The sequence below is a fragment of the Mesoplodon densirostris genome, chromosome 9 (genome assembly GCF_025265405.1).
Source record: "Mesoplodon densirostris isolate mMesDen1 chromosome 9, mMesDen1 primary haplotype, whole genome shotgun sequence".
Taxonomy (NCBI): Eukaryota; Metazoa; Chordata; class Mammalia; order Artiodactyla; family Ziphiidae; genus Mesoplodon; species Mesoplodon densirostris.
In genome coordinates this window covers 36,341,855-36,353,924 of record NC_082669.1, presented here as the reverse complement: position 1 = coordinate 36,353,924, position 12,070 = coordinate 36,341,855, and the positions used below count along the sequence as shown (strand labels likewise).

The 12,070-nt window shown below is 40.8% G+C and overlaps 1 protein-coding gene across 2 annotated transcripts in view; it reads right to left on the bottom strand.

Moving 5' to 3' along the window:
* Window positions 1-12,070, bottom strand: part of GRM3 (glutamate metabotropic receptor 3) — a 105,211-nt gene that overhangs the window by 81,456 nt on the left and 11,685 nt on the right. For both annotated transcript variants that reach the window (XM_060108276.1, XM_060108275.1), the window contains exon 2: window positions 1,760-2,615. In XM_060108276.1, coding sequence (XP_059964259.1) covers window positions 1,760-2,615 — 856 coding nt within the window. The remainder of the gene's footprint in view (window positions 1-1,759; window positions 2,616-12,070) is intronic.

The following is a 12,070-nucleotide window of genomic DNA, read 5'->3' as shown; positions in this document are numbered from 1 at the left end:
GTTGATGAGTGGATATATTTGTATATTTGCATACTAGAATAACAGAGTTAATTAATACTTGTGGTGCATAAAGATAAATGGCTACCCCAAGGGTAGTCTGAAAGGGGAGAAGGGTGCTAATCTTATTCATCTTTAAGAATTAAGTGCATTGTAGATGCTATTTATAGATACCTGGGAGTTCATTTATATTTAGAGTAAAGATATTCTTTTTTACTGACTGTGGTGCAATCTTATATTCTGGAGATGTCAGTGTGAACGATCTGGGATTTTGAGATAAATCCTGAATAAATAAATAAATAAATAAATAAATATACGGAGAACACACACACACACACACACACTCCTATATGGAATATACCTGTGGGAGTACAGGGCACAGCAAAGTTTTAATCTTTACCATTCACAGTGGTCATTCTAATGACAAAGATGGTATCCGTCAGATGAATAGGAGGAAATACTGTCATAATTGATCTCTGCTACTTTTGGCTCCCTCTGGGTGGAATGAAGAAAGGATGTGCAAAAATGCAGTCTGGGAATTTTTGTGCTTATTTTCAAGGCTAGTTTAGGAGTTAGAGTTCTAGAATAGGAGCCAGTTGTCATGAGGTCTTTTCTCAGTACTACCAGTGATTTTTCAGGCCGTTTGACTTCTGAGTGATTAACTGTAAGGGAGATGTGAGAACTGCCACTTGCTCCAATGATAGTATGATTTGAGCATACAAAATTCCATGTCTTGGATGATAAATCAATTGAAACAGACTCTGCAGACTAGAATGATGCCCTAGTGGCATGGGAGATGATTAGCAATTTAGACAATGAAAGCATTTTATCATTGTAATATTTTTGGCATCAAAATCTTTTGTGCCCAATAATATTACTTACCATTTTAGGATTTAGGATTAAGCTAAAATCCCCAAAACTGGTACCTTAATGCACTGATATCACATGCATCTTAGAAGAGAATACAGTTCTAAAGATTTCTTGCTGTTTACATATTAGTAGTGCATTAAAACACAGTGCTATTTTGAGAAATGTTTAGACCATATTTATAAAGAAATGAAGGAGCAGCAATAGCCACTTTGAATACACCTTTGGATGTTCACGTCTGTATCAGAATGACTTCCATCAGTCTTCAGTTTGCTTAAAGTCAAGCTCCCAGGAAAAACAGTTTCATTTCATAACATCATTTGAGAAAATCCACAGCTCTTAATACTGACATGGAAATGTTGCTGTACAGCAGAAGACATAAACTCAAATGCCTGGAATCACCATGCTCTGAGTATCTTTACCTCTCCCTCCCTAATTAGGCTCTGGGAAAAGACTGACTTTTTTCTCTCCCCAACTGAGAAAGTTACGAGATTCTTTTGGTCAAATCACCCAGAAGGAAAGCTTGGAAGTTCATGTCCCTTAGAGAGTTGCCAATTCTGCTAAAGAAGATTAAATGCCCATATCACACGTGTCATATCCTACAGCTAATCACAAGAAAGAGAATAAATGTAGCATGGCCCGCGTCTAGGCAGCTACCACAGATCAATCCAGCCTAGGGGGCCTTTCAATTTTATGTGGTGTACCAGCCAAGATATTCACTCAAAAATAAGTAAGAACATCAAAAAGCCATTGTATTGCATCTTGGAATATTTCACAGTTTGAACCCCTTGTGTAGCTCTGAAAAAAAAGATTTCTTAGTCGGGGGCAGAGGTATTTGATTCCTCTTTGATTCACTGTTCGCACCATAGAAGATGATTAAAGGCTCCTCGCTTACCTGTGAAATTGATTTTCAGCAAGTAATCCTTGTACAACTTCTTCCCATCCAGGATCCTCATGGCGTCGCAGAGCTTGGTGGTGTTGGGACAGAGGGTGCGCTGCATTTTGTGCAGGGCGTGGGCCATGGCGTACACCGCGTTCACCACGAACATGATCTTGGATTCTTGCTCGTAGTTGCTGCTGTCGATGGCCAGGTGCTTGTCGCAAGGGCGCCGGTGGTTGTGCTTGTTCTGGAGGCTACACTGGAACTTCTGCTCCCAGAAGTCCCGGAACCAGGGGTTGCGGTGGTTGCTATAGGGGCTGAGGCTCTGGAAGTAGCGGTCGAACTGGCGGATGCGCTGGGAGGCTAGCTCCAGGGTGATGGCGCCGTCGGCCACGTGCTCGCTGCCCTTGACGATGCTCTCCTGCGCGCCCCAGCCGTCGCTTGCCACCCAGGTGAAGGAGGTGTTGGCGCGGCTGGCGGCGGCGATGAGCTCGCGCGAGTCGTCGCTGCGCATGAAGAGGACCACGACACGCGCGTTGGGCTTCTGCAGGAGCTCGCGGATCACGCTGTCGTAGGACTTGCGGATGTTGGAGCGCCCCACCTTCTCTGACGTGGCGATGCAGATGTTGCGCATGCGGGCTTCCTGCTCGAACGCCTCGATCCCTGTCTCCCCGTAATCGCCCTCGGAGGCCACAGTGGACACGTAGGTCCAGTTGAAGAAACGCAAGATCTCGGCCATGGCTTTGGCCTGGTAGAAGTCGGGGGGCACGGTCCTGGCAAAATAATCATAGCGCGACTTGTCGCTGAGCTTGGCGCTGGTGGACGCGTAGCTTATCTGCGGGATCTGGAACAGCCTCAGCAGGTTGGCCACCTGGGGGAGGGAGACAGGGGAGGTACCATTTTTAGAAACCCGGAGGTAACTGACTGTACATGAAAGATGAAGGATAGCAGGCCTTTACCCAGCTCCCTTTTCACCTCTAGATCGCTAAGCTTTTCTGGACGCTTTGCCAGATACTTCCCTGGATACTGTATTTGGAGTATTAGGAAGTAGGTCCCTAACAGGTAATTCAAGGGTGGGGAAAAGATAAAGAGAAATGAGAAGGGCACTCCTCTTTCTCTCCTAGACTTTATAATAGACGCTGGACCAGGATTCATCCTGTTCAGGTGTCCCAGTGAGGTTGTTTTAAGTTTCTGGGGTCCTCTTATAACTCAGTCTAACAATGAACTACAGTGAATTGGCCAAATTAGGTTTTTAGACAACTTGGCTGCAGCTGTATAGAAAGAGGCTGGGTGTTGTCTAATTCTCACTTCCCCCTCTTTTGCTAAAAACAGCAGTCTCTGAAAGAGTTTAATTTGGGAACTGTATACCACATGGACAGTCCACATTAGACATTTATTATCTAGGTTAAGCCAAAACAAAAAAAAAATCCATTTTTTTTTGGTCCATGCCAAAGTTTAGGCATATGACTTTCTAAACTTCTGACGAGCTTGACCAACATTCTCTTTGCCTTTTCAATATTTTGTTTCTGTTTGGACTATACACAGTCCAAGGATACAAATGCTATTCTTATGATATTTTTGATTAAAAAGCAAATAAGGAAGTATCGAGGACCTGGTCAAAAAAAGAACCATTTACTTTAAAATGTTTACTTATTTCGAATAAAGAATGTAAAATTGGGGGCTTCCCTGGTGGCACAGTGTTTGAGAGTCCGCCTGCCGATGCAGGGGACACGGGTTCGTGCCCCAGTCCAGGAAGATCCCACATGCCGCGGAGCAGCTGGGCCCGTGAGCCATGGCCGCTGAGACTGCTCGTCCGGAGCCTGTGCTCTGCAACGGGAGAGGCCACAACAGTGAGAGGCCCGCATACCGAAAAAAAAAAAAAGTAAAATTGTTATAATTTACCTGTCAATAATATTTCACTGTTTTTATTTATTACAGAATAAAAAAGGAAAGTGACACTAGCATATCAAGGAACATTTTATGCTTAGAGTATTTGTGAAATTTATACATTTTAAAATATTTACACAGATTATATGTAAATCTAATAAGTTTGTTTTTGTTTTTCCTGGCTACCTACCTCACGTATTCTGAACATTTCTATCTCTTCACTGACTTTAGTTACATAATATACTAAGTGGACTTCAATTGGAAACAACGTTGACTATTCCAATATACTCTACGAGTACTTTGAAGTTTCCCTTCTGGAAATTTTGGTTCCAGGTTTCTATTTGACATGTAGGAAGCACAGCTTGAAATAGGCAGCTGTTAGCAAAGAGCACAAGTACTATCAAACAACTGACAGCTGAGTCCTGGTTAATCATCATTTCATCTGGCAACAGAAACCAACAGCCAAATTCATACCCAGCCACGTGGCATGTTCTTAGAGATCGTGCCTGCTATTAACACCAACCCTTAATGTGGCCCAGAGCTATCAAAAATGTTTTTCGTATCTTTTCAAATCCTGGTACCTCTCACGTAACTACAAAGAGAACAGCAAGAAAATCTGGTGCTTAGCACACAATATAATGCAGATTTAGGATCCAGATATTTTTTGCATTTGGTAAAGACTCTTTTTTTAATATATATCCTAGGATGTGAGTGAATTTTGGGGAATGGAGGTGAGTGGATGGGTGAAGGCTAGTATGCCGTTTACTTTTTCTTTTCTCACGCCTAGACAGCCTGAACAAAATGACCTCTGTTGGTTCATTTGAACAGGGGGGTGTTGCCTGTTTACTCAGTCTGATTGAGATAGCACTGAGACAGTACTGTCATCACTTCTGTACTGAGTACCTGGCTTCTTTCGGATGCAAGTACCACTGTGGCAGACTGGTGATAAGAGCCCTGTCTGTGCATGGGCTTGGCTTGACTCTGGAGTTTCTGGGTGACACTGGAGAGGCCATCTCTTCTGGATGCTACAGTTTTCTAATCTTCAGGTTCTATTCATCAGGACCTGAACCCCTCAGGGAGGCAGAGAATGAAAGCACCTGGAAAATGCCCAGAGACATCATTTTCTGGCATCTAGGAACCACAGTGAAAGGGTCCTAAACTGCTGAAACTTTTTTCTCCCGGAGGGATATGAGTAATGAAAAGCTGCTGAAGAAAAAAGTTCTTGTCTTTTGACGGATAGGGTCCTGTGGCTTCATTCTACCTCTCCAGGATATCTGAGAACAATTTACAAACAAGGCAGACTGTACAAGACAGTGAAGTAGCCATAGAATGATGGAAATATGGAGAAGGTTCTCTGGGCTGGGAAGGAGCACAGTGAGCTGTAACATGGGTGGGAAGATGGTGGGTTAGAATAAAACTGCAACTATTGCCATCATCTTAAGAGTAGTTATCTGATATACACACTATTGTATATAAAATAGATAAACAATACAGACCTACTGTATAGTGCAGGGAACTATATTCAATATCTTGTAATAACCTATCATGGGAAAGAATCTGAAGAAGAATATATATATACACATATATATCTGAATCACTTTGCTACACATCTGAAACGAACACAACTTTATAAATCAACTCTACTTCAATAATAAAAAGAATAGTTATATGTGTGTGTTTAATGAGGAAACTACAGCCTACTTTAGAAAAAGGAGGCATATTTAGTGAGCTGAACATGAGAATGGAACACTCATAAAGAAATAAGTGTAATCTCAATTGTATTATCTATATTAAATAGCATGGAGCAATCATATAGTCAAAATTATGATGTTCAGAGTTACATCAGAAACACATGTGATACATATGAATGATAGAACGAAGTGTTGAAGTCCTTTTGTCATGGTGAACTGTTCATTTTAAAACTAGTTTCCTTAGATTATAAGAGTCAAAATGCTTAATGCAGACAGTAAATACTACAGAAATCAGCAGATTATAAATCTCCCTTCCTTTCCCTCCCTCACCCACCCCAACCTGATTTCTAGAGAAGAATAAAGTTCTTTGTTTGGTTTGTGCATTTTCAGAATGTATTTATACTGTTGTAAAACCAGTTGCTAATGTACTGGGTATTTATGTGTATATTTCCTCCTTTGATATTCACAACTGCCTTTTATGATGGATATTGTTTTCTCCATTTTAGAGATGCACAAACTGAGTTCTGCTAGATGAAGAAACTTGTTCATAATGATATGATAAGGAAGTGAGGGCAAAATCAAGATTCAGAAGCAGGTCTTTTGACCTTAAGGACCCTGGCTGTCCTCTCATCACCTCCTGTCTGCTGTCTTCTGTGTGACTTCAAATCTGAGGTCTGAAGCACAGAAAGACACCCACGTAGGAAGAATAGGTGGGAGGAAGTGAAGCAATGTTGTGGTTTACTCCATGGATCACCTAATTGCTATTAGGAGCTTCCTTTTTAACATAAAACTTAAAACTAGGGTTGGGGGATAGCCAGATAATTGTCAGCTGGGTGTTTCCTGCCTCATTTGCCTAAAAACTGGGTATCTGAAATGTTCCTGACTTGCTTTGCTGGCCATATGGTTTCTTCTGTGAAACCATGAAGAAATAAGGGGACTCCTACATTGGACATCATTTTAAAAATAAAAGATTGTTTTAGGATGGGGAAATAATGTAGACTTTTGGCAGAAAGTTACCCAATTATAGTTTTAGTAGGAGTGGAGGAAGGAAAAAAGATCTAGTTATATCCTTTAGGAAAAAACCACTTTAAAAGTCGAGATATACTTCTCATGGTTAGAAACTCTAATAAAAAGGTATATAGCTTAAGAGCAATATGAAGACTTAAAAAATAATTCAGACAACACATAATAGTCTCAATAAGACACAAGAGACAAGACCTCCAAAGAAGCCACTGGGTTGCTAGGCTCCAATGGGGCATTTGAGTGTTGAAAGGACTAGTGAGAGGATGAAAGCTGTAGGTGTGTTAGGTCCTTGGGCAGCCTCGTGGACCACGTAAAAGATTGGCAGGAACCTGTGAGGATTAGGGAGACTAAAGCACAGAATGTGAAAATGGAGTGATTTTTGTTGTTGTTGTTCTTTTTTTTAAATTACATTTTAGGAGAAGGTGTGGTGAGAAGAGAGAATCGCTGGATGAGAGAGCAGTTTCCAAAAGAGTGAAAGAAAGACACTGCCCAGTGTCTTTCTTGCTCCTAAGTGAGAATGTTTCCTAATCTGGAAATGGTGAAGCAAATATATGAAAAAGTTCTCTCACACCCAAGTAGGAGAGAAGACCAAAAGAAAAGCCCATAATCAAGTAAGTTTGCCTCCAGTTCTGAGTTCTGGAAGAAATTGCAGATTAAATTAGATAATCATTATTAATAATTTCTGAGAAACCAATAATGGGAGGACTGTCAGAGGGTAAAAATGGAGGAGTAAGGGCAAATTCAGCAAGTATAAATCAGGAATAAATATAAATCAATAACCATGATACACTTTGGTAATTTTCTAAAATAGAGTTTCCAGTAGAGAGCAAGCAGGCACTTAGAAATGAACAACACAGTTACAAGGAATCATCATGGATTCACTAAGAATGAATTTCACTAGAGTCTTTTTTTTTTTTTTTTTTTTTGCAGTACACTGGCCTGTCACTGTTGTGGCCTCTCCCGTTGCGGAGCACAGGCTCGGGACATGCAGGCTCAGTGGCCATGGCTCACGGGCCCAGCCGCTCCACGGCATGTGGGATCTTCCCAGAGCGGGGCACGAACCCATGTCCCCTGCATCAGCAGGCGGACTCTCAACCACTGCGCCACCAGGGAAGCCCCTCACTAGAGTCTTTTCAACATTAGTTGAACCATTTAGGGAGGAGTTGTAGCCATGGCCTGTGACTTCAACGGATATTGGTGACATTACTTGGACTCTTGTAAAAAAGGGAAAATGATAGGAATTGGTTGAAAAAGTTAAATATACTAAAAGAGAGCAGCTTGGAAGAAAGTCTGTATGAGGTGGTCAAGTGAGATTAAATTCTTATCAATGACTTTGGAAAAAGATAGAAATAAGCTCTAAGATCATTACATTTTAGAGCTAGAAGAAGCCATGAAGATAATCTAAGCCTTTTGCTTTATAGGTGAGAAAACTGAAGCTCACAGAGTGAAGTGAATTTCCAAAATTTACACAACCAATAAGCAAAAAATTAAGATTAGAGCCCAGTCTCTTGATTTTTCCAAAGGTCTAGTCTCCTTCTCTGGCCATAAGGTGGTATTACATAGGGAGAGATGTATGTTTGTGGATTTAAGTTAAAATTACACAAGTGAAGAAAGACTAAGAAAACTAGGGGAAAATATGAGGATATACATGCAAAGTTGAATGTTGCAAAAGTCCACCAGAAATCCAAAGGGGGCTAAAGTCAAAGAGGGATTATTAAGTGGTTTGCTCTCTTTATATATGAATTTAGATCTACTGGTGTAGATATATTATCTTCTTTAATCCTCATAACAATCTTATGAGGCTGATACTACCATTATCCCATTTTACAGATTGAGAGACTGAGGCACAGAGCAGCTAGGGATCCTGCTGAAGAGCCCCTAGGTGATAGAGACAGGATCTGATCCCAGGCATTTGACACTATGCTCCACTTCCCACACTTATTCGATCCATTCCGTAATTCAAGCTTTTAGCCTCTGCCGTATGGGATTCCTCTCATTACAATATAGCAACGATATATTTCAAGTTATAGTATGTCTGTCTTTTTTCACTTCTCAATGCACTAACTCCTTGATTGGAGGACCATGAGCAATCACTCCTTGTTATCAAAAGTATACTTTTTCATTTGTCAGTCTATACTTTGAGATGCTTCCATAGACATTTGTTTACTGACTGACCATCTAGAGAGATAAGAACAGTTGTCTAAGAAACCAGGGGACATTTCAGCTGGGAGTTTGAAAGCTTCAAGCTATAAATATCATGATCAGGTTTGGCTTTATGATTTATGTGAGAAACACCAAGACCTTATGGCAGAGCCTGTTGTTTCCTAGGGCCTGAGAGGCCACATACAAGTTTTGCAGAAACCCTTTCTGCATGTAGCGTGTACTATAGTTTTATGTTCAATGTTTAAACACCTTGGGGTATCCACTTTCTGGGTGGTTTGAATTTATTCCAGACTATGTTGTGCAATGTTTTTACTGTAACCTCTCAAGTCACAAATGTATGACTTTTTTTTTGACCCGAGGAGAAATGCTTAAGGTGCTAGGCTTGGCCAGCTACTATTATGTTTTCCAGTAGATGCTATGGTCTGAAATGAGTATTTTTGTCTCTGTCCCATTTTCGCGGTTTTAAGCTGGAGTTATTTAGGATGGCTTTCACCAGCAATAGTTGTCCACCAAACCAATGAATGGTACATGCTGTTGAACTTCTGCTACCATTTTCCCATTATTTTCCCCTCCAAATGAACTCAACTCTATATAGTTTCTCTATATACTTATTTCCTCAAATCTATGAGCCTTTGCATGTGTTGTTCCTTGTGCTTAGAATGACCTTTACTACTTGTCTGTTCAGTGAATCCATTCAAGGGCCCCTTCTCTGAGAAACCTTCCTTGATTTGTCACTTCAGGCCAAGTTGTGTGCCCATCTTCTGAGACTCTGTCACTCCTTTATGTATTTCCCTCATGGCACTAATCAAAGTGTATGGTTACTTCTAGATCATTCACTAATTCCTCTACTGGAGTGAAGACTCTGAAAAACAGGGAATGAACATTGTTAATCTCTGTTTCCTCGATGTCTTGCAGAGTAGAGAGATGCTCCATATTGTTTGTTAAATAAGTGAGTTGATAAATGAGTTGATAGCTTGCTGCTCTTTCATGTGACCTTTCCTAATTGCAAGGATACATTTCTGTGGGAACTCCCCCACCCCCAAACTAGCTACCCACCAGCAAGCAGTGTAAAGCTCCTCTCAAACACTACCTATAAACAATATTCTGCGCAGGGTGGATCCTTCACTAATCCTTGTCAAGTTTTCACCAAAATGAGATGACACATAGACAACTGGCTTAGACCTTGAGGTAGCTGAAGCAAAGGTTTTCATACCATTAAAACCAATTTCTCCAAATTATCTCTGTGTGACTAACTAGGAATATACTAAAGGAAGTCAATATTATGCCAACTGGATCTGGCCATTGCACCAATTTCCTTTGAGCTACAAAGGTGTCTTTTTGTCTTAAGGAAGACAAACTAAGGTCTTACCATGGAGCCTTAGTCCTCAAATCACATAGATCAAAAGTAGGAATCGTATAAACATATACCTAAGGGAAGACTTCATCAAATGAACACTTACTAAGCTCTGCTGATAAGGTAAGGTTTTTCTGGAGACAAATGCATTATGTACAAGATACGTAAGCAACCAAACACTCAGCGCTCACATCAGTTGCTCAGTTCTTATTCTTTCTTGGGAATGTCTTTCCCATAATCAATAGCTAGCTGTGAAGTGATGCTACTGTAGGCATCCAAACCATCCTTATTCACTGTTGGGAATTTTGAGTTAAAGACCAATTTATTTGGGAGTTTTACTTCTGACATTTTTCAGCAAGTCACAGGGACTCTTTAGAATTCCAGGTGTCATGCTTCACTTCAGTGATGCTTCGATCATGAGAATAAAAGAATGTAAACTATGGGAAAGAGCTCGGGTAGTCTATTCTTTGAGGTTGTGGAAAAAGGGAATATGAATTGGAAATTTCTGAGTCACCTGTGAACTCCCACATCCTGTGGTCACTCTTCCCATTCAGGTTATCCATGATGTATCCATTTTAAACATGAGCATCATGCCTTCTGTGGTGACACAGTGCCAAACATTTTTTTTTTCAACAGAAGACAAAAAGGCATATGTACGTCTAGTGTCCAGTAGAAATAAGTTTCCCACTAAAGTGATTGTCCAAGAAACGTGCTATCTGCAAAGCTGAACTGTATACATTTGAAAAATAAGCCATTGCTGCTGTCCTGGGAATTAGGAGACTTGATAATAACCTCCATGGGTTTGCCTTTGCATTCGATGCTATTCCCATATCGCTTTGGGGCTATCTTCTAAGAATAAGCCTACACCTTTAATTGTTTTATCACACATGCAGTGCTGATTGCTCTGTTTCATTCTTTTAATTAAGTGATTATATATAAGCCCGGAAGAGTGCTGTACTTTAAACCATCTGCTACCTTATAACCCATGTAATTACATAAAGCCAGTTCTAAAAGTTGTGATGGGAAGAGACCTCAGTGACCCTCCTATTCAGATTGATCAAGCGTCGCTATTAGCTGTACAAAATCCCAGATTGGCTTGGATTTTAAACTGAAACTGGAGGTGATGTGTTGTTGAGAAACTGCCCGAGGAATTCAAGCTGTTCCCATCACGTGAGTTATCTGCCCATAAAGGAAGCCAATCATATTGTTATTGCAGAAAGGATTAGTCACTTTTTTTTTTTTTGACCAAACTGCCTACAGCACATCTGGGAATATTTTACATGAAAAGAGTTGACTGGAGCCCATGTTTGAAGGTCAGAGATTAATCTGGATTTAGGAAAACATGTAATGGAGGGTAGCAAATGCCAGTTTTCTCAGTTTAATCTGCAGAAGTCACTGACTCTTACATGCCATGAGCACAAAAAATGCTCTAGTCAAAGATTTACACTGCCATTCCCATTAATGGTATGACTCAGTCCTGATGATTTTGCAGGGACGTTCCAGACAAAGGACTCCTTAGTAATGGCAGAAACCTTCATAAATGGCTTTCAGTAACCCTGATTTCTATCTCTCCCTTTCCTGAAATATTTGCACTCGACACCTGTGGTTTGCAACTCAGATAGGCAGACACTTTCATTTTCTTCCTTTGTGACGAAGGATTTTATGAATAACAAGCTTAGCCATTTTGGTGTCACTGAGGCTGAACTGCTATGCAGACCATGTAGGATCCCTTGGATCACGTTTTTCTGGGAGACTGGCATCATCAGACATGTCAGGTTTCTCCTCGTAAGAAACGCACGTTTGACAAAGGTCTGTCTTTCTCCCTTACTAACAAGGCACCATCTCAGGAATGACTTTGCTTCCAACTAGACTTAGCAGGTACTTAGAAGAGGAACGAGATGGTATTTTGCCCACTGAATCAGCCTGTATCTGCTCTTTGCTCCTCCCCCCCTTCCCGTGAACTAACTTTCAAGAGAAATCATGGAACTGAACTGGCTTGAATTGCAGTCTCTAACAGTAAGATCAGAAGGTGTGTGGCATATCTGGTCCAGCGTGCATTAGTGTTTGCCAGCGACACCTGAGAAATGATGACTCCAAGGATAACTTGACACCAACAGACCTGTTAAAAACATATCCTTTAGTGCCTTGGATATTGATTTTGACAATGCCTCTTGAGGATTTAACAGAGCCACAGTTGAACTAATCCAT